Below are 22,623 nucleotides of genomic sequence, written 5' to 3'. Positions count from 1 at the left end.
ATTAGACCGGTCCACTCATGCATGAGTTGTGCCGCCAATAATGTGAATAATTTCTCAAATACTTTAACAGATATCTATCATATTACAGTATATTTTTTGTTTTATTTAGTTAGTTTAATTAGGATAATAAAGAGTTATTAAAACACCAGTTTTAGAAATGATTTATTAATGTGAAACATTCAAAGTCATGGGTCACTGAACTATGACAACACAGACGAAAGTGAGTGAAACCTCACTGTAAAGTGAAGTTTACTCTACAATATTCCCTTATGTGTTCACCCTCACTCGTCTTGTTTCATCACAGAAAATGTATATAAGAAGATTTCAACACATTAGCTAGCTATTCACGCTTCAACCTTTGAATTAATTTACAAAGATATGTGTGCGACCAATCGGTGAACGAAAATCATTGAAACTCAGTCGTTCACTTGTGTGGACGACTCTGGCTGGTGTTTGGTTCATATGATTCACTTGTTGTGTGGTCCACTTGTGTGATCCAACTTGTCTTATGAAGGAATTATTAATTGTAATCTGTGATAGAATGAGACAGTTTTCAACCACTCTGTGAACTCTGTCCCAATATCGTAAGCTTGTGGACCATTTGTGGTCCACTTGTGTGATCCAACTTGTCATATGAAGGAATTATTAATTGTAATCTGTGGTGGTATGGTAAAGTTTCCACCACTCTGTGAACTCTGGCCCAACATCATAAGCTTGTGAACCAAATGTGGTCCACTTGTGTGGTCCACTTGTGTGATCGAACTTGTATATGAAGGAATTAATAATTGTAATCTGTGAAAGAATGTGAAAGTTTTCCACCAATCTGTGAACTCTGGACGTCGTAAGCAAATCCAAACATCCCCCGCTTCGGCGAACCATTGTTCGTCGAATCGGGTGAGTAAATCCGGCCTGAAAAGTCTGCGAACTAACTGGAGATTCGTTGAATCGGGGTACATTGAATCGAGGTTGTACTGTAACTGAAAAGTACAACCATTGTGATGGGACGATCCCATCACAATGCCACATTGGGTGCCATATTGGAGCCTGAGCAGTACAGTGGTTAAAGCCCCTTAGCCACCCCATCATTGTATGCACAGTTATCACGAAGCTTCATTCTTGGTGAAAATGCTTGGCTTTTTCCTTAATAAGCCATCCTGGAACTGGCTTCTTTGATTGGTCACGTGTCTGCCTGTACCATTCCCACACAGCCTCGTCAACACTTTAATACATGCACTACTAACAATTTTCTATTGCTCATTTCTACATCTACCTTGAAGTGTTTCCGGGGCTTAGCGTCCCCGCGGCCCGGTCGCCGACCAGGCTTCCTCGTTGCTGGGCTGGTCAACCAGGCTGTATGACGTGGCTGCTTGCAGCCTGATGTATGAATCAGAGCCTGGTTGATCAGGTATCCTTTGGAGGTGCTTATCCAGTTCTCTCTTGAACACTGTGAGGGGTCGGCCAGCTATTCCCCTTATGTGTAGTGGAAGCGTGTTGAACAGTCTCGGGCCTCTGATGTTGATAGAGTTCTCTCTCAGAGTACCTGTTGCACCTCTGCTCTTCAACGGGGTATTCTGCACATCCTGCCATGCCTTCTGGTCTCATGTGATATTATTTCTGTGTGCAGGTTTGGGACCAGCCCTTTAACCCTTAAAGTGCGCATCACGTCATATGATGTGCTAGGCGTTGTACCAGTCAACTGCGCTTCACGTCATATGACGTATATGGGTACTGCGCACGATTTGAATGTCCCGCGGTGTAGCTGGGGTTCCCATACGCTGCCCAGGGGCTATAGTAAACGGCGACCATTTTGAAAAAAATTCCCATTCACGAATCGAAGGCGTGGGAGGCCTCAGTTTAGCGAGAGTCACCGTGGCGAGCGCACAGTCAAACGCCTAACGGGCACGCACCACTCAATCCCTCATCCCAGAGCAAATAGCCCACGAATTATTCTCTGAAGGTGAAGAAAGTGTGTTTGATGATTCAGACAATGATGAGGATTATACACAGTTGTCGGGTGATAGTAGCAGCAGCAGTGAGAGTGACAATGCTCGCCATGCCATGGCGAGGCCTCTACGCTCACCCATGCCTCCTCGGCCAGTTTCTACCCCAATTCTACCACGACCTCACAGTTCCTGTGGATATTTTCTGTTTGAGGGTGACGAGTCAGAGGGAGGTGACTCCTTTTCTGGGTTTAGTGACTCAGATCATAGTTTTATTGAGCCTGTAGTTGGTACCAGTGGTGTAAACTGGGCGAGAAATTGTCGCGTCAGCAGCATCTCGCCCAGCCAAGCGCCACCGCATGGCACCACATGAGGGACCAAGACCCTCGTGTTCACGTGCATCCACCTCACGTGCATCCACCTCACGTGCATCCACCTCACGTGCACCCACCTCACGTGCATCCACCTCAGTGCACCCACCTTACGTGCACCCACCTCATCTGCACGTAGCCACTGTGCTTCTCGCAGACGGTATTCAGCTCCTGGTCGCCGGTATGCATCGCTTCCTCGCCGTCTTTCCTCTGCATCTCGTAGGACGCCTGGTGTACTGAGTGGAGTGATGGTGACGATTTTATTCCTAATATTCCTCACTTTGACGATAAAGATGTAGGGATTACAAACCTTTTCCCTAATCAAGGTGAGGACATAGCTGAGATTGAATATTTTACAGCATTCTATGATGAGCCACTCATGGAATACATTGTACACCAAACGAACCTGCATGCTGTTTACCTGATTAAGAGGGAAATCGCAGAATCTTCACGACTGCTGCGTTGGAAAAATACCACAGTTGCGGAAATGTAAGTGTTTTTGGCACTCTGTTTGTTGATGAAGCACTGTCACAAACATGCAGTATTATAAGTGACTATTGGAGCAAGGACCATACAATACCAACACCTTTATTCGGGAAATACAGTGGTACTTCGCATAACGAATTTAATCCGTTCCATGTTCGTCATGTAAAACGGACGTCATACAAAACAAGTGTCCCTCCATGTAACCAGTGTGATGCACTGTGTTTATTGTGAAATTCCCCCAGTGTGCATGACATCAAATGTTCCCCAAAATATCATTTTTCTTTGCAAAATGATAAATTACCGTACCTGAACATGTCTATGTAAAAATAATTACCAAATTCCACTTATTTTTTGGCTGTGAGAGTGTGGACAAGGTATGCTGTGACGTCATCAGGGCCTGGTCGCCCGTGTGTGAAGCTCCCAGACACGGTCGCGCAGGCCATTCAAGCACCGCGTGTTGCCACAAATATATTTTCAAATATTTTTCTATGCATTTCCAATGTGGTTTTATTTGTTTCTTTATCGTATATGATGCATATTTGTGACCTTTACAATATGTATACAGTAGAATGTTCATAATTTTCCATGGAACTGTGATACATGTGTCAGTAATGTGTCCACAATAAATGTTTGTCACAATATTACGTGGTAAAAATTCACTAAAATTACAATATGTACAGTTTCACATACTATTTACACAGTAACACACTGTAATACACACTCAGTACTTTGGAGGTGCGTAAGTCAACGAAGTAGTCCATGGTACACAGCGCGACTTTGCTCTCCTTGCATCAGCTACAGATAGATTTTCGTTTCCTGTTTCATCGTTCTGTGTGCTTGCAAATAACGCACTCGCGTGCACCCTTGGCTTTAGTACATGTAGGTGGTATGTAGCCAAGCTTGTAAAGCATAAGGTAGTATTGAAACGATTATAGGAAAAGCTCAAATTGTAAGGTAGTCTTGAAAAGATCGCTTTGTAAGGTCCCACACAGGAAGAGATTCAGCTAGCCTCAAAGAGTGTCCATCAGTCAGGAAGAGATTCAGCTAGCCTCAAAGAGTGTCCATCAGTCAGGAAGAGATTCAGCTAGCCTCAAAGAGTGTCCATCAGTCAGGAAGAGATTCAGGTATTCTTGAAAATATCAATGAACAACACTACCATGGAAGCCGCTAACACTGTTCATCTATGCTACTTGTATCAGATGCATCATCACTGAACGCAGAAAACGATTCATCTATGTATCATCTATATAAATTCGAGATGGCAAGGGTGGGGCTCAGAGCTACAACTGGATACGCTCGCTGTATCATCCTCATAGGTGCTGTATCATTGGCATCCGACCGTTGTGTTAAGCCCTTATTGCGCCTAGCTTCACCAATGTTATGACCCTTATGTTCTTCAAACAATAGGGTCTGAATTGCACCGACTGAGCACAGTCTTTCAACACCGTATCAAACAGGTGTTTGAGAGCCAGAGGCACGTGTGCTGCAAATGGTTGTTCACGCAGTACTAACCCAGCCAGCAGCCCTTGTCTTTCATATTCGTTATAGCAAAAGGTTCGTTCAGTGTTTGTTGGGTAGGCTGCTCCATTATGACAATCTTTCTTTGTTTCAAATGTGTTCCATTTGTTTTGTATTTGTCGCTTACGTCTCAATAATGGAGCAGCCTACCCGACAAACACTGAACAAACCTTTATGGCATTTGTCCATTTTTCAAATTGTTTCAACAGTTCTTTTATTTTTCGTTTTTTATTTTTTATTTAAGAAACATGGAGCAGCCTACCTGTTGACCACCGAACGAACCTTTTGCTATAAGACAAATGAAAAATAAATATTGAACACATTGGAAGAAAGGAAAATGTCATAATGGTTTATTCAGTGTATGTAAGGTAGGCTTCTCCATTATTGAGACATAAATGACAAATGCAAAACAAATGGAACACATTTGAAACAAAGAAAGATTGTTTTAATGGAGCAGCCTACCTGCCGAACACCGAACGAACTTTTTTGACATTTGTTGTATATCAGACATTTCATTTCTTTTTTCCTACAAAAACGTCAATGCTTTGCAACTTCTTAGCAGTCACCCTTTTATATCCCAGCATCATTAGCATCTTTAAACAAGAACAACATAATTTATGTGCATTGTCGGAGGCGTCAAAGAATATGCAAGAAGCAGCGCGACCCCACCATGTGGTGTTGACGTTACTCAAACCAGCGTTCGTCATATGGGACGATTTGACGCCGATCGGGCCGTTCGTTACCCAAAATGTTCGTCTTTTGGGGCAATCGTTATGCGAGGTACCACTGTATATGTCACGAGACAGGTTTCAGATACTCCTCGGGTGTCTACATTTTGGAAGTGTTCAGGACCGAACACCTGATGATAGACTGTGGCAAGTGAGGCACTACATGAACGATGTTACTGGAAAATTCAGAGATTTTTACGTACCAGCACAGAAGCTGGTGGTTGATGAATCTCTCGTACTTTTCAAGGGACGTGTTCCATTCAAACAGTACATTCCCTCAAAACGAAACCGATTTGGACTGAAATTTTTTGTTCTTTGTGATTGTGAGACAGGATACGTGTTACACATGATTCTGTACTCGGCTAGTGATGTAGACATTCCTGGTAACGACGAACATGGATTCTCGGGGAGTGTAGTGAAGACCATCATGGCTCCGTGGATGAACAAGGGACACATTTTATACACGGATAATTACTATACAAGTCCCTTGCTAGCTACCTACCTTGAGGCTACCTTGAGGTGCTTCCGGGGCTCAGTGTCCCCGCGGCCCGGTCGTCGACCAGGCCTCCTGGTTGCTGGACTGATCAACCAGGCTGTTAGACGCGGCTGCTCGCAGCCTGACGTATGAGTCACAGCCTGGTTGATCAGGTATCCTTTGGAGGTGCTTATCCAGTTCTCTCTTGAACACTGTGAGGGGTTTGCCAGTTATGCCCCTTATGTGTAGTGGAAGCGTGTTGAACAGTCTCGGGCCTCTGATGTTGATAGAGTTCTCTCTCAGAGTACCTGTTGCACCTCTGCTTTTCAACGGGGGTATTCTGCACATCCTGCCATGTCTTCTGGTCTCATGTGGTGTTATTTCTGTGTGCAGGTTTGGGACCAGCCCCTCAATTATTTTCCACGTGTAAATTATTATGTATCTCTCCCGCCTGCGCTCAAGGGAGTACAGATTTAGGCTCTTTAGTCGGTCCCAGTAATTTAGATGTTTTACTGAGTGGATTCTAGCAGTAAAGGATCTCTGCACGCTCTCTAGGTCAGCAATTTCTCCAGCTTTGAAAGGGGCTGTCATTGTGCAGCAGTACTCCACTCTAGATAGCACAAGCGTTTTGAAAAGTATCATCATCGGTATAGCATCTCTAGTGTGAAAAGTTCTTGTTATCCAACCTGTCATTTTTCTTGCAGTTGTGACATCTACTTTATTGTGTTCTTTAAAGGTAAGGTCTTCCGACATGAGTACACCCAGGTCCTTTACATTGCCTTTTCGTTCTATGTTATGATTTGCCTGCGTTTTGTACGTGGTTCCTGTTTTTATGTTTTCAATTTTTCCGTAGCGCATGAGCTGAAACTTATCCTCGTTGAATACCATATTATTTTCTGTAGCCCATAGAAAGACCTGATCAACATCTGATTGGAGGTTTGCCGTGTCCTCTATGTTGCCAACTCTCATGAAAATCCTAGTGTCATCTGCAAAGGATGATACAGTGCTATAGGTTGTGTTCTGGTCTATGTCCGATATGAGGATGAGAAAATGTACTGGAGCAAGCACAGTACCCTGGGGGACTGAGCTCTTCACGGTTGATGGGCTGGATTTTATTTTGTTGACTATTACACATTGGGTTCTGTCAGTCAGGAAATTGTAGATCCATCTGCCTATTTTCCCGGTAATTCCTTTTGAACGCATTTTATGTGCAATAACACCATGGTCACATTTATCAAAAGCTTTTGCGAAATCTGTGTAAATTACATCAGCGTTTTGTTTGTCTTCCATAGCATCTAATGCCATATCATAGTGGTCCAGCAACTGCGACAGGCAAGAGCGCCCTGTTCTGAAACCATGTTGTCCGGGGTTATGGAGATGCTGTGATTCCATGTATTTTGTGATCTTACTTCTTAGCACTCTCTCAAAAATTTTTATGATGTGCGATGTTAGTGCTATCGGTCTGTAATTTTTTGCCTCTGCCTTATTTCCTCCTTTATGGAGTGGTGCTATCTCTGCTGTTTTTAGTATGTCAGGGATAACGCCAGTATCTAGGCTTTGTCTCCACAGAATGTGAAGGGCCTGCGATAGTGTTTTTTTACAGTTCTTGATGAATATGGAGTTCCAAGAATCCGGGCCTGGTGCAGAGTGCATAGGCATACTGTTTATGGCTTCTTCAAAATCTAGTGGGGATAGGGCGACGTCTGATATGTGATTTGATGTTGGTATCATATCCATGAAAAATTCATTTGGGTTATCAATCTTTAGTGCATTTAATGGCTCACTGAAAACAGAGTCGTACTGCTTCCTCAGTAACTCGCTCATTTCTTTGTTGTCATCTGTGAAAGTTCCATCTCCCTTTCGCAGGGGCCCGATACTAGATGTGGTTTTTGATCTTGATTTTGCATAGGAGAAAAAATATTTCGGATTTCTCTCTATTTCACTGATGGCCTTTTGCTCTCTTTGCCTCTCCTGGGTTTTGTATGATTCTTGTAGCTTGAGTTCAATTGTTTCTATTTCTCTACCTAACCTTCTTCGCCGTTCTTGAGATAGGGTGCGACTCTCAAGTTGTTCCGCGATTCGTTTTCTTCGCCTATATAAGGAACGACGTTCCCGTTCCAATCTGCATCTCTTTCTCTTTTTTCTTAGGGGTATGCGGTTTGAACATATTTCTAGTGCTACTGAGCTTATTTTTTCCAGGCACTGGTTCAGGTTTGCATTTCCTAGCTGTTCTTCCCAGTTTATTTCTGTGAAGTCCTGGTTTATTTGCTCCCAGTTTATCCGTTTATTATTGAAGTTGAATTTGCTGAAATCTCCTCCACCGGGAATCTGGACTGGTTTTGGAGGTCCATTCCCCATGGTTGTCAGTACCTCAATTAAGTTGTGATCTGAGTAACAGGTATTTGTAATCATTATGTTCCCGATCAACTCATCATTATTAGTGAAAATGAGGTCCAGCGTGTTCTCCTTCCTAGTTGGTTCTACTATTTGCTGGTTTAAGGCAAACCTATCGCACATCCGTAGCAGGTCATTTGCATGTGCCTGCTCATTTAGGCTACTTCCTGGTATTCTTTCTGATATTACTGTATTAGCCAGGTGCTTCCATTTCAGGTGCTGTAGGTTGAAGTCCCCAAGCAGGATGATGTTCGGAGCTGGATTTGTGAGGTTTTCCAAGCAGTGCTCTATTTTCATTAGTTGGTCTTTAAACTGCTGAGGGTTTGCCTCCGGTGACTTATATACAAGGACAACAACTACATTTAGGATCTCTATTTTGACTATCAGCACTTCCACCATATCATTTGAGGTGTTTAGCAGCTCAGTACAGATGAGTGTGTCTTTGATGTAGAGGCTGACCCCACCCTGAAGCCGGTGTTTCCTATCACATCTGAAGAGATTGTATTCTGGGATCCATATTTCACCATCAAGGTAGTCCTTTGTGTGAGTTTCCGTTAGGGCTGCAAACACTGCATTTGCCTCATGAAGGAGACCATCTATAAAATGAACTTTGTTGGATTTGCGTGTTTTTATACCCTGGATGTTGGCAAATATAAATGATGTTATCGTGTTAGTGGAAGTGCTGGATGCTTTAATTGGTGTTAATATCTGAGGCTCTGGTAAGGAGGCCACTGTGTTTGCGTCCTCTCTAGCATTTGACCGAGTTGGTGGTAGAGTCTGGTCATTTTTAGCCATTCTTCTCCTCCTCCTCTTGCTAAAAAATTATCCCGGTTGATGGAGTAGGCTGTTTTGATAGTGGTAGTCTGTCGGTTTTATTCGCCTGGTACCTCTTATATGAAAAGCTGGGCATTCAGCATTGAAGCACTCTTTCCTGTCCAAAGAGTTCTTGCAAATTTCTGGGTGAAAGAATTCACAGCTTTTGGTACATTTACCTGTATTGAGGAGGTTTCTGCACTTTCTAGGGTGATTGTGTGTACATGTTCCATTTATTCTTCCCGATTCCCCATGCTTACAGGTAGCCCATCTGTAATACCAACAGATTTTGGGGCCTTGTTTTGTTTGTTTCCCTCTGCCAGGGACCGCACTCTGCTGCGGCGCCCCCGACACTGTGCTCTGCTCCGGTGCCTGTGACACCGCGCTCTGCTCCGGTGCCTGCGACACCGCGCACTGCTCCGGTGCCTGCGACACCGCGCACTGCTCAGGGGTCCCCGACTCCGTGCCCTGCTCAGGCATCCCCGACTCCGCGCCCTGCTCAGGCATCCCCGACTCCGCGCCCTGCTCAGGCATCCCCGACTCCGTGCCCTGCTCAGGCATCCCCGACTCCGCGCCCTGCTCAGGCATCCCCGACTCCGTGCCCTGCTCAGGCATCCCCGACTCCGCGCCCTGCTCAGGCGCCGCTGCCACAGAGCTCTGTGCTACAGCTGGTTGTACCTTGGTGTCATGTACAGTTTGTTTGAAGACATTAGAAATTGCTATGCAGGCATTAATTAGTAATTCTCTGTTTTCGGCGGGAGTTTTATCCAGGATTTCCATCAATTTCAAAAAAGTTACATCATCCTTTTTGCAGAGCCAGTACACAGAGTGGTCACTGGGACCATTTCTCCTTGAATTGTTAGTCATGTTGGCACATTTTTTGTGTATGGCTGCTGAACAGAGTTGGCATTGAAAGCTCTGTTGGTAATCTACCTTCATGTTGCATTCTATGCACGTTTTTATCAAAGCCATTTTTCTGGGGGGAGCCCCGTCGGCTCCCCGGAGCTTTACCGGCTGATATGCTAATGTCAGACTTTGGCATCAGTCATGTGTATGGAGTTCTAGGGCCTACCGGGGACCACGAGCCAGAACCTGGCCCCCTCAGAGAGGCAAGGGGAGCAATGGCCTATAGAAACCCCCGTGTGGTTGGAAGCATTCTATGTCTGCCATCGACCGGGTCAAGCATCCAGAAAGGTAAGCATTCCAAAACAAACCCCTATTCTGGTGAAAATTGCTACCTAAGCCGAACTAGTGGATAGAACTCTTCAACAGAAAACAAGGAAACTAGTATGACGTCATACGTCACTGCGCCGCTGTCTGCGCAGCTCCCCCCTCCCCAGGAGGGGGAAGGGGGAGCCCCAGACCTCCCACGCCGGCTATCCACCCACCAGTTCTTCGGCTGATGCTATAGGCAATGGTTATGTGCTCCGGCTCCAGTGGTTGTTTCAGCACTGTACCTAGAGTGTGGTGTCTGTTTTCTAGGTGGTGCGTGAGCCGGGAGTGATTCTTCAGTACTCGGGCTGCATGCGCTTAGGGTTCCCTTCCCTAGGTGCCCTGTAAGTACTGCCCTTGGGGCTTGGGGCCACCTTCCACAAGTTCCTTGGGTCCTGCCCCTGCTTGGCCGTTTACTGCTTGGTTTTCGGCCGCTCTTTGTGTGCTCGGGGGTTCTGTCTCCCTTGTTCGCCTTAGAGTAAGGGGCAGTGTTTGCACTGGTGGGGCGCGGGGTACTGTGCAGCTTGTCTTTACCAATCATAGCGGCCGGCTCTGTTCCGCTTGGGTACGCTGTCCTCTTGCGGGGTTTTCTTTTTCTTTTTGTTTATCTACCTGGTGGGGGGGTCTGCCTTCGTTCTTGCCCCTTGTGTCCCTTGTGTTCTGAGTATTTTCTGGTGGTGCCCCCTGCTAGGTCCCCGTGAGTGTACACGTCCCGGGGGTTCAGCTCTTAGAAAGTTGTTTGGTAGCTTTGGGTGCCGGTTAGCAGTACCCTGCCTGGGACTACCTGAGCGCGAGTCCTCTTAAAGTAAACGCTCGGGACCCTGGGAAACCCCTGGGGGCGCGCGGGTCCGATGGATGTGACCCCAGAGCCCCCCCTCGCTTCCAGCGAGTTTGAGGGTTGCTCTCACCTTTTGTCTCTGGGTGACTCTCTGTTTTGCCTCCGTCTGCTGCCTGTGGGGTTGGTGACACCTTCGACCCGGAGTCCTGCGAGTTTGGTTGCTCGTTGTGGCTCGGTTACCCAGTTGTGCTAACACAGCGGGTGCGGGCAGCAGGGGCGTTGCACTTGAGCCTTGGTGGTGGCAACGTTCTCGTGGTTTCCTCCCCGGGAGCCCCGGGGCTGCCCCGTTGTAGTTCGTTTTGGGACTTGGGGGTGTTGGCTGCTTCGGTTCCATCCACGCCCCCTTGTCTTTTCCCCTGGTTCACCCTGCCTGCATCCGGTTCCTTACGGTCTGTAGGTTCGGGGCGGGGTTTTTGGTGGTGTTGAGACTCGGGCAGTCTCGGGGAATTCCCCTTCCGGGGTAGTGACGGGGGCATTTGGGCCTGTTCCTCCAGCCGTGTTGTATGAGTCTGCCAGTGGGCTCCCTTCCTTAGTGTTTTCGCGGCTGCCCCGGTTTTCTGGTACGGCCGGGGCTTTGGGGGAACGGCTCGGCCCCGGGGCCTGTCGTGTAGGTTCCCGGGGCTGGGGAGGGGCTGACTTGGGGGGGCCTTGGCCCCGTTAGACCCCGTGGGGGTTTTTATCCCCCTCTAGGCGGGGCTTGTGGTTACGCGGAGTGGGGTCTTTCCTCCCCACTCGCCGTACGTGCTGTTGGATGTCGGCCCCTCCCCGGGCTCGGTTCCTTGGCCTTTGAGTCGGTTGGTTCCGTCCTGTGGGTGGATGTTTCCTCCCCCCCCCTTTTTGGGACGGTGTTTTTGTCATGTTTCCCCGTTCGGTGGGGTTCTGCGTGACTTCTGATCTCGGGTGCGCCTGCGCCTTCGTGTGCCTTCGGGACTAGTGTTGGCTTCTGTGTTCTCGAGGGTACGGGAAGGTTTTTCGCTGCTTCCCGCATTATTGGAACGTCTGTCGGCTCCTCGTACTTGTCGCCCTGTTGGGCTACTTGTCGCCCGGTTGGGCTGCTTGTCGCCCGGTTGGGCTGCTTGTCGCCCGGTTGGGCTGCTTGTCGCCCGGTTGGGCTGCTTGTCGCCCGGTTGGGCTGCTTGTCGCCCGGTTGGGCTGCTTGTCGCCGGTTGGGCTGCTTGTCGCCCGGTTGGGCTGCTTGTCGCCCGGTTGGGCTGCTTGTCGCCCGGTTGGGCTGCTTGTCGCCCGGTTGGGCTGCTTGTCGCCCGGTTGGATTCCTTTTTGGGCTCTTTTGCTTCTTTGGCCGGTTTTCTTGTTCCTGCTTCCTCTTTTGGCTCCTTTTCTCGTGCAGTAGTCCTGGCTGGCGCCTTCCCGCAGGGAGGGTGTGCGGTTCGGCCGGCGTGTTCTGCGCATGCGCCGTGGAGTTTGTTTTGGTCTGGGCGGTGTTTCAGTGCTGGGGTTTTGCGCCCTTTTTTGCTTCAGTGCTTCGCCTCTCGTTCTTCTCCCTGGCTGCGGTATGTGCCCCTTCGCGCCGGGGGTGTCCTGGTTCCCTGTTGTGGGGAGGACACCGCGGTTTTCCCTGTCATGGGTGTGGACCGCCTCCCTCGCCTCTCCCTGTTCTCCTGCGGGTCCGGCAGGGTCCGGCTCTGGCGTCTTCACCTGGCGGTGCTCTCAAGTTCTTCTGGGCACGGTTGAGTCGTGTCCCGTTCGTGCCACCATTCGCCAGGTGAGTTTCTGCAGTCTGGCGTCTTTTGGCCCGGGCGCTGATGCGGCGGTGTTTCTATACCTGTCTTTATTTAGGTATATTTTGTACGACTGCGACCGTTCGCACACCAGTGACTGTCCCTTATCACCCCTTCCTGTCCCCCCTCATGTGCATGTCCAACCCATGCTGGTGTCATTCAGGGGACCCTCCCTTTTTAATGTTGTGAGGTGTGGGGGTTGTAGGGTTGGTTCTGTACTCACCTGGTGAGGCTCCTGGCTGTGCTTGCAGGATTTGAGCTCTGGCTCTTGGGTCCCGCCTATCTGGTAGAACTTGCGGGATAGTACCAGTGGCGTGCAGTGGTGCTATTGGCACTTTTGGGGGACACTGTATTACCATCAGTGGTCTGTGCTTGTTACACGACCTACTTGCGAGCATAAGCCTGCTGGTTCGTCCGTGGACTTCCAGGGCGCACTGGCCTGTTTTCGTATGGCAGTTCCGGCCCGTCCTGGTTGTGGGGGTATGTGGGCCGGTGGACTGCTCCTAGCAGCTGCCTGGTGGGCCATCCTCTGGCCGGTCTGGCCTAGCCTTGGACCGGGCTTCAGGTGTAAAAGAGCTCCCAGTACCTCATCCAGCAGGTATCGAGCGGGGTTTTTCCGCCGTCGGTCGCCTGGTGCAGGTTTCTGGGCCTGCAAGGTTTTTGTCGTGTCTCCGTTGGCCCTGTCTGGGGTCTGCCTGCTCCGTTCTCTGCCTTTGCAGAGGGGAGTTGCTATTTACAAGTTGCTGTTGCTGCTGCACGTGTGCATTGGTACCGTGTTTCACGGTGGCGTGTCCTTGTTCCTGTGTCCGGTTGTGGAGTGGCACTTTGCTGCTGTTTTGTGCCTGGGGATTGCGTGCGGTTTTTGTCCCTGCCTGATTGTCCACCCCTGGTTGTTCTCTGGGGTTTTTTGTGCTTCTGCTCTTTCTTCCTGCCTCCTCTGCAGCAGGGATGTTCTGCGTGTATTCTTAGGCATTGGTCAGCCTGTGTCCTGTGATGTGCTTATTTGTCTCGGTCTATTGCAGTTGTTCGTGCCCCTTGGTTCGGGTCCTGTTCTGGCGGCGACCCTTCCGCCTTCTTTGGTTTTCCTGCCCTGCCGGTTGTTTTTTTTTTTTTTGGGGGGGGGGGTTCTTGCGATGTCTCGCGTCGGACCCGTCGTTTCTGAACTCCTGGCGGGCTTGCATGCTTTGGGGAGTTTTTCTGTTCGGCAGACGTTCCATCTCCTTGTGCCGCCTGGGTTTCGGTGGTCGCACCCGAGATCTTCTCGCGGCTCCGCCTTTTTCCTGGGCTCGGAGGGGCCTTGTTGGGGCTGCTTATGTTCTGCCTTGTGGTCTTGCCTCCGGTTGGTGGTCGGGTGGCTTCGTGGTAGGTGTCCCACCTGCGTGCTTCTCTTGGCGGCAGTATGGGGTATTTTGGCGGTCCTTCCTTTTCCTGTCCCTTCTTAGGTGGTTACTCTTGTTGGCTTGGTTTACTCTCGGCTTGGTTTTCTAGTGGGGGTTGGGGGCCGTCGTCTTGCCACATACTGTCGCCTCTTTTCGTGCGGCGCAGGCGGAGCCGCTTCAGCTTGCTTTCGGTCTTGGTGTTGCTTCTGCACCGTTAGTCAGCTGTCTTGTGCGTCGTTTCACCTCCGGCCTGTTCGTGCGCCGCTTGCACCATCCTGGTCTCTGGTCAGCGTGCTCTGTCTTCTCCTCGGTTGGTAGTGCCCCTTCGGTTCCGGTGTGTTTTTTCGTCGGCTCTTTCCTTTGGGCCTTTGCCTCTGGGGGTCGGTTCGCTGAGTTTTCTTGCTCCTTCGGTTTTAGCGTTTTGGTTGTTTGATGGCAGCAGTCTCCATCTTTTCTGGCGCGGGGTGGGGCTGCTGCATTCTGGAGGGGTCCAGGGTTTGTTGGTGCTTCGTTGGTCGGGCCGGGGGTGTCGTTTGTGTGTTCAGTGGCGGCCCTCCGCTGTTTGCGTGCCACGGCGTTTGGGTCCGGAGCGCGTTTTGCGTTGCTCCGGTTCTGTTCTTCCCGGTTCGCGGGTGATGGTGTCCCAGGTGGTCAGCCGTGTTCTTGCGGCTAAGCTGCCTGTGTTCTTCCCTCATGCCTGTGGCGTTCGTGGCTTCGCTGCTCTCGCTGCCATCTGGGCGACGTGGCCTTGCAGTCTTTCGGGCATGGATTTTTGGTGTTCGTGCAGGGGCCTTGCTGCTCGTGGTTCTCGTGTTGTTCCCAGGATTTTCGGGGCTGTGGCGCCTTGGGTTGGCATTTGCTGCCAGTTGTCTCGCCTCCTTGGGGGGTGCGTGGTGTCCGCCTCCCGGTTTTGTCCCTTTGACCTTCCTCTGTGGGTAGTTAGCTCCGGGGAGCCGACGGGGCTCCCCCCAGAAAACCAGCGTTGAATGTAATGAAACGCCATTTTCTGGGTGAGACCCGGAGGCTCCCCGGCAACCCTCCCTCCCTCCGGTCGGCGTTTTTCGCGTGTTTTGACATCCAGCCTCAGAACTGGTGGGTAGATAGCCGGCGTGGGAGGTCTGGGGCTCCCCCTTCCCCCTCCTGGGGAGGGGGGAGCTGCGCAGACAGCGGCGCGGTGACGTATGACGTCATACTAGTTTCCTTGTTTTCTGTTGAAGAGTTCTATCCACTAGTTCGGCTTAGGTAGCAATTTTCACCAGAATAGGGGTTTGTTTTGGAATGCTTACCTTTCTGGATGCTTGACCCGGTCGATGGCAGACATAGAATGCTTCCAACCACACGGGGGTTTCTATAGGCCATTGCTCCCCTTGCCTCTCTGAGGGGGCCAGGTTCTGGCTCGTGGTCCCCGGTAGGCCCTAGAACTCCATACACATGACTGATGCCAAAGTCTGACATTAGCATATCAGCCGGTAAAGCTCCGGGGAGCCTCCGGGTCTCACCCAGAAAATGGCGTTTCATTACATTCAACGCTGGTTTTTTTAACACTTCTGTTCAGTGATGATGGTCTTACAAGGTGGGGTGTTGACCGGTGGGGGAGTTGACCGCGGGTGCTGGCCGTGGGAGCTGGCCGTGGGTGTTGACCGTGGGTGTTTACCAACTTGAGATAGGCCTGGAAGAGGCTGTATGGACGGCCACTGTTGCTACCACGTGTCGCACTCTTAATTTGTTTTGTTCACTTGTTAGATTACATTACTTGCATTTTCCCACTAGTTATCATACAGTAGAGGCGTCTAGTTTCTGTGTCTGGGCACTAGTTACCTGAGTACGTTACACTATTTGAAAGAATACACACACAAGAGGGTACTGGGGTGGGCCTACCTCCAAGTGGCCCTTGTTTACACACACACGACGGACTTATTTTGTGTGTAATTTGTTCACTTGATATTAGACTATGTTATCTTAATTTGTTATAATAGACACAGGTTTTGCATAGAGAGCTTAGCACTATGGGCACTGATTACTTGATGTTACAATAGCGAGAGATGTGATTTATTGACGACTTGGCAACTATCGCCTAAGGCCTCCTGGCACCACGAGGGCAGCCTTGACTACACACGAAGTTCACTTATTTTTCCTTTAACACAAACGGTCGGATGGTAATCACTATGATATATTGCTTAATATGTTGAGACACACTTTAAAAGTTATCTGACTGTGTTTAGTTCCTGTATCACTGAAATGTCCCTAGTTATATATTGTTTTCCGCGGAGCTCGCACCGCGTGGCCCTTCCCCTCTCACACCCAAAACACGACCTAGGTTCTTGCAAAGCTAGGTTCTTGCTAGAAAATAGAACCGGATTGGTTGGTACAGTAAAGCCACAACGAAGGGAAATGCCTGTGTTTGACAACGACATTGCAGTTGGTGAGTGTCAGAGAAGGAAAAGTGATAACATTCTGTCAGTTCGGTGGAAAGACAAAAGAGAGGTGAGCTTGTTGACAACAATTCATGATGGAACAATGGTGAACAGTGGGAAAGTGAACCATAAAACAAACGCACCACTATATAAGCCAAACTGTGTTTTAGACTATAATATCAACATGCGGTTGATTGATAAATCAGACATGATGATTGGCACTGCAGAGTGTGTGCGGAAGACATGTAGGTGGACGAAAAAAGTGTTCTTCCATCTTGTGGACATGAGCATGCTGAACTGTTTCAACATGTCCTTGTGAGAAATGGACGTAAGCCCACTTTCCATGACTTTGTATTTGATGCTGCAATACAGTTATTAGGAAAGTTTGCAAAAGATGTCCCAGGGATTCAGCGGCCCATCATAAATCCACTGTTGCAGCATGCTGGTACTCCACGCCTCGCTCACACCGAAGGCTTCCTAGCACACAGACTCAAGTATTTGCCACCAGCTGGGAAGCGTGCAATAGCCCAACGTGATTGCTTGGTGTGTAAAACAACGACACATAGAGACCAGAAACGGAAGCTTGTCCAAACATGGTGTGAAACGTGTGGTATCCCATTATGTGCTGTCGACTGCTTCAATGACTTCAAATATGTAAACATATAAGCAGATAGCGTGTGCGTGTGTGTAAATATATAAAAATATAAGCAGAACATACAATATAATAGACTGTACAGTACAACCTCGATTCAACGTACCCCCGATTCAACAAATCTCCGGCTAGTTCGCACACTTTTCAGGCCGAATTTTCTCACCCGGTTCGATGAACAATGGTTCGACGAACAATGGTTCGCCGAAGCGGGGGATGTTCGGATTTGCTTACGATGTCCAGACAGAATTCACAGACTGGTGGAAAACTTTCCCATTCCATCACAGATTACAATTAATAATTCCCTCATATGACAAGTTCGATCACACAAGTGAACCGCACAAGTGGTCCACAAACTTACAATGTTGGGACAGAGTTCACAGAGTGGTGGAAAACTTTCTCATTCTATCACAGATTACAATTAATAATTCCCTCGTATGACAAGTTTGATCACACAATTGGACCGCACAAGTGGACCGCACAAGTGAGTCCACAAACTTACGATGTTGCAAAGTTCACAGAGTTGTGGAAAACTGTCTAATTCTATCACAGTTTACAATTAATAATTCCTTCATAAGACAAGTTGCATCACATAATTAAGTGGACCACACAACAAGTGAACCATATGAACCAAACACCAGCCAGAATGGTCCACACAACAAGTCAACCACATGAACCAGATACCAGCCAGAGTGGTCCACACAAATGAACGATCGAGTTACCATAATTTTCGTTCACTGATTTGTGGCAGACGTATCTTTGTAAATTAATTTAAAGGCTGAAGCGTGATTAGCTAGCTACATGTCGTAAAATCTCCTTATAGACATTTTCTGTGATAAAACAAGGTGAGTGAGGGTGGACAGATAAGGGAATACTGTTCTGTAAACCTCACTTGGTTTTCCTTCGTCTGTGTCGTTATAGTTCAGTGACCCATGACTTTGAAAGTTTCAGACTAATAAATCATTTCTAAAACCAATGCTTTAACCCTCAAACTGCACATATCATATATAAATGATATCAGTGACAAAACCGAAACCGTGCACATCATTTATGTATGATTTCGTGTCTAGCGCTATAATTTAAATGCCCCGCCTGGGATAGGGGCAGCTATAGTACAGCCACGACCAATAGTTGCCAGATGCCACCTAGAAAAAAAATCCAGGCCAACATTCTTGGGTGTTACAGCGTCAGTATTGAGCAAGCCACCAAGGCTAGCGCAATCAGCACGAGCTCACAGCACCGCTGTTCAGCTTGTGACCACAGCATCGCCTATAAATATCATAATATAAATGATACTGCTATTATTTAGCAGTGATAGTATTACTGAAGCCCCCTGACTGTGATAAAACTGACCAGGATACTGATAATAGCAGGATTGTGGTGATATTTAGCGCTGTGCTCCATGGAGGGAGGAGTAAGGCTGTGGAGGGAGGGTTGTGGCATCATCTTCTGACTGTGTGTGGCCATCATTTATTGACTGCACTCACCATACCAGCTTAGTGGTTCGCTATGGTGAACACAAATGTAGATACTTATATATAACGTGTGTATAGAGTGTGATAACAGCGAGAGGAGTAGGTTGGGAGCCGCCATTTTGGTGAGGGAGGAGCAGCGTCTGCACGACTTGGCATGGTGTTTACTGATGGCCATTATGGTCTTTGGGCACCATACCAGCTTATTTGTTCAGGTATGGTGAAAAACAGGTAGATACTTATATATAATGTGTTTATATAGCGTAATAACACCACAAACAATATTGTTGGAGGACAAATATTAGTGCGTCTGGCCTTGAGGGCGGCCGCCGATCAGCTGACTGTGTGAGTAGCTACGTCTTATGGCATTTACTCACCATACAAGCTTAGATGTACAGTTATGATGAACAAAACATGTAAATATGTATATATAACGTCTGTGTATAGTGAATAAATACAGAAAGAGTATTGTGGGAGGTGAATGAGGGTGAGTGAGGTGGTGTTGAGGAAGGGAGTGGCAGTGAGTGGCTCTCTGGTGTGTTTGGCTATCACTCCTCATTGCTTTTTGACTCACAAGACCAACTTAGTAGTTCGTTATGGTGTACAAAACATGCAAATACTTATATATAACCTGTGTATATAGTGTAACAACAGCAAAACTATTTGTTTAATGAACATAATAATTGAATCACTAATATGCACACCATAATTTTGAGTATAGCGATGGTTCACACATTTTATAATATAAATATACCACAATTCACTGTATGGAATAATATTACTGCAAAAAAATTAAGAAAAAATCAGAGACATTGAAATAATTAGGTAATAATATATTGGTGGCAACTGCCGTCTGACAGCTCGGGCGGAGCAGACCTCGTCTGGCGAAGGCTCTGCCAACGCCCCTTTTTTGCCACACTTCCCTACCCTATTTCGGCTAAAATATGCCACCTACGATTTTTTTGTTATTTTTTCCGTGATCAGGGAACAAAAATGAACACTTCTATAAGACGAAAGAATTTTTTGGATTTTTGTTGTTGTTGCGCCTGTGGGTGTGAATTCCATTTGGGCCCCTAGCAGTTTGAAGGTTAATAGCTTTTTATTATCCTAATTAAACTAAACTAAATAAAACCGAAAATATACTGTAATATGATAGACATCTGCTATTTGAGAAATTATTTGTTATTGGAACAACTCCAGCGTGAGCGAGTGGACGGGTCTAATCCCTGTACACACAGCACCATGCGTTTCTCGTTTCAATTCGTCGCCACAGTTCAGTGACTATGGCTTCGAAATAATAAAATTAATAAATCAGTTCTAAAATAAGTTTTTTATATCTCTTATTATCCTAATAATGTTACTAATCTAAATATATAACCTAAAAATATATAATATGATGTAAATCCAATATTTGAGATAAATTTATGTTACTGGATCTGGCTTAAACACCAGCCTACTGGAGGGTGTATAGACCTAGTCTGCGTTTATACAGTAGGCACCCAGTGCCGTTACCTTTGTCTGCGTGTGAGTGACGTGTTTGTTCGCCGGTGAAAGAATAATCGTGGAATTTACCATTTTTTTGACTACAGCATTATTAATATACAACAAGATGTCTCAAGGGCTTGCTAATCGTGCTGTATCTGCAAAGAGGAAGAGAAGTTTTTTATCCATTGAGCAGAAATTAGACATGATAGAGAAACATGAACGTGGCTACTCTGTTACTAGGCTGGCAGCAGAATTTAATGTCGGGAAAAGTACGGTGTGTGATATCAAGAGACAGAAAGATAATATTAGGAAGTTTCTTGCTTCGAGTGATAGTGGTGCATTAAATAAAAGGAAAACAATAAAAGGTTCTGCAAATACGAATTTGGACGAAGCTGTGTATAAATGGTTTAACCAGGAGCGCTCTGTGGGGATGCCACTTGGCGGCGACGCCATTAAGACAGCAGCTGATAAATTTGCACAAAAGATGAACATTCCAGATTTTCGAGCAAGTGAAGGATGGTTGCAAAGATTTAAGAATAGACATAATATTAAGAACAGGAAAGTTTGTGGAGAATCATTAAGTGCAGATACTGATTCAGTCGAGCCATTTAAGCATAAATTAAATGATTACATAATAACAAATGATCTAAGGCGTTTTCAGGTATACAATGCCGATGAAACAGGCTTTAATTGGAAATGCTTGCAGAACAACACTTTGGCATCTAGGCTAAATGAGTGTGTTCCTGGCCGTAAGGTAAACAAAGAAAAAGTTTCTGCCATGCTGTGTGCAAATGCAGACGGAAGTCACAGAACAAAGTCTGCCATTGTGGGGAAGTAAAAAAACCCACGTGCTTTGAAAAATTTAATGAACAAGCTACCTGTGGTCTACTACAGCTCTAAAACAGCTTGGTTTACTGGAGATATTTTTGTAGACTGGTTCAAAAATCATTTTTGCAAAGAAGTAAGAGATTTTCAGATAAAGAAGTGTGGAGTGAGACGGAATGATGTCAAGGCATTACTCTTGGTTGACAATGCCCCAGCTCATGTAGGGCTCGGCAAATTAACGTCACATGATGGACGCATCAAATGTATGGCCTTGCCTCCCAATACCACCTCTCTGATCCAGCCAATGGATGTGGGTGTTATATATGCAATGAAAAGGCTCTACAAATGAGCAATGAATAAAGAAATCATGGTGGTGTTTGAGTCAGATGAAGACAAAAGACAAGGAACCGATTCGCGAGGTCAAGCAACACTGGAACGTTACCAAAAATACTCAATTAAGGAAGGCATTTACAATTGAGCTAAAGTTTGGGATGAAGTTCAAGAGTCAACATTAAGAAATTGTTGGAAAAAACTCCTGTTGCTTGATCATGCTGATGAAGTGACTGAGGAAGAAATGGATTTTGAAGGATTTTCAAATGATATTTATCAAGAACTGCGTGCCGCTGGTGAGACGGAGTTGACGCTGAACGATGTGGAGGAGTGGTTAGATATTGATGCAGTCGATCCACCCATTGGTCATTTAACAGATGATGAGATTATACAAAATGTTACTGGCACTGTTGACGACGACGGAAAGGAAGATGAGGATGAGAATGATAGCAGTTTACAATCTGCTACGTGTGCTGACGCATTGTTCTATGTTGAAAAACTCCTTGATATTGTTTCACAAACTGACAATCCAGAGCTACCAGGCTTTTATCAACACCTAAGGACGATGAAAGATATTTGTCTCAAGGACATGACACAAAGAAGGAAACAAATGAAAATGAGTCAATATTTTTCACGATCTAGCAGCAAATCAACCAGTACAGCCGTACCCAGCACCAGCACAGCCGTTCCCAGCACCAGCACAGCCGTTCCCAGCACCAGCACAGCCGTACCCAGCACCAGCACAGCCGTACCCAGCACCAGCACAGCCGTACCCAGCACCAGCACAGCCGTACCCAGCACCAGCACAGCCGTACCCAGCACCAGCACATCCGTACCCAGCACCAGCACAGCCGTACCCAGCACCAGCACAGCCGTACCCAGCACCAGCACAGCCGTACCCAGCACCAGCACAGCCGTACCCAGCACCAGCACAGCCGTACCCAGCACCAGCACAGCCGTACCCAGCACCAGCACAGCCGTACCCAGCACCAGCACAGCCGTACCCAGCACCAGCACAGCCGTACCCAGCACCAGCACAGCCGTACCCAGCACCAGCACAGCTGTACCCAGCACCAGCACAAAAGCAGCTGAAGCCAACACAGCAGCAGCGAGCACCAGCAAAGCTGATGCAAACATCTAAAAACATCGTGTGTGAAGTGAACAATTAGAATAAGTGTTAAATTTAAGTGTGTACATAGTGTTAAAATTAAAGTTGCAATAATTCTAATGTACAATAGTTTTCAAGGACTGTATTGTAGTACTCAACATACAGCAAAACCACTTTTAATAAATACAGTGCTAACGGCTTAATGCACTGCAGTACCTATTTACTGTAGAGCATTCACAACTTCACAAAACTTCAAGATGGACATAACTCCAACAATAAGGTAAATACATGAATTACAGTATTTTTAGTAGAGTAGTAAAATATACAGTACAGTGGTACCTCGGAATGCGATTGTCCCTGTATGCGAGGTTTTCGGAAGGCGAGCAGTATTTACTCCAAAAATTTGTCTCAGAAGGCGAGGGTTACTTCGGGACGCGAGTTTGTTGA

At 47.2% G+C, this 22,623-nt stretch overlaps 2 protein-coding genes across 2 annotated transcripts in view; both read left to right on the top strand.

Moving 5' to 3' along the window:
* LOC123745879 (zinc finger and BTB domain-containing protein 17) overlaps nt 1-22,623 on the top strand; it is a 583,396-nt gene that overhangs the window by 361,143 nt on the left and 199,630 nt on the right. The window lies entirely within an intron of this gene.
* Nucleotides 20,038-20,751, top strand: LOC138359054 (tigger transposable element-derived protein 7-like). The gene has a single exon (XM_069317748.1). It carries the CDS (start codon nt 20,038-20,040, stop codon nt 20,749-20,751), a length of 714 nt encoding a protein of 237 aa, XP_069173849.1.

The sequence above is a fragment of the Procambarus clarkii genome, chromosome 88, assembly GCF_040958095.1.
Source record: "Procambarus clarkii isolate CNS0578487 chromosome 88, FALCON_Pclarkii_2.0, whole genome shotgun sequence".
NCBI lineage: Eukaryota > Metazoa > Arthropoda > Malacostraca > Decapoda > Cambaridae > Procambarus > Procambarus clarkii.
Note: the sequence above shows the minus strand (reverse complement) of the source record. Positions and strands in the feature narration are given on the sequence as shown.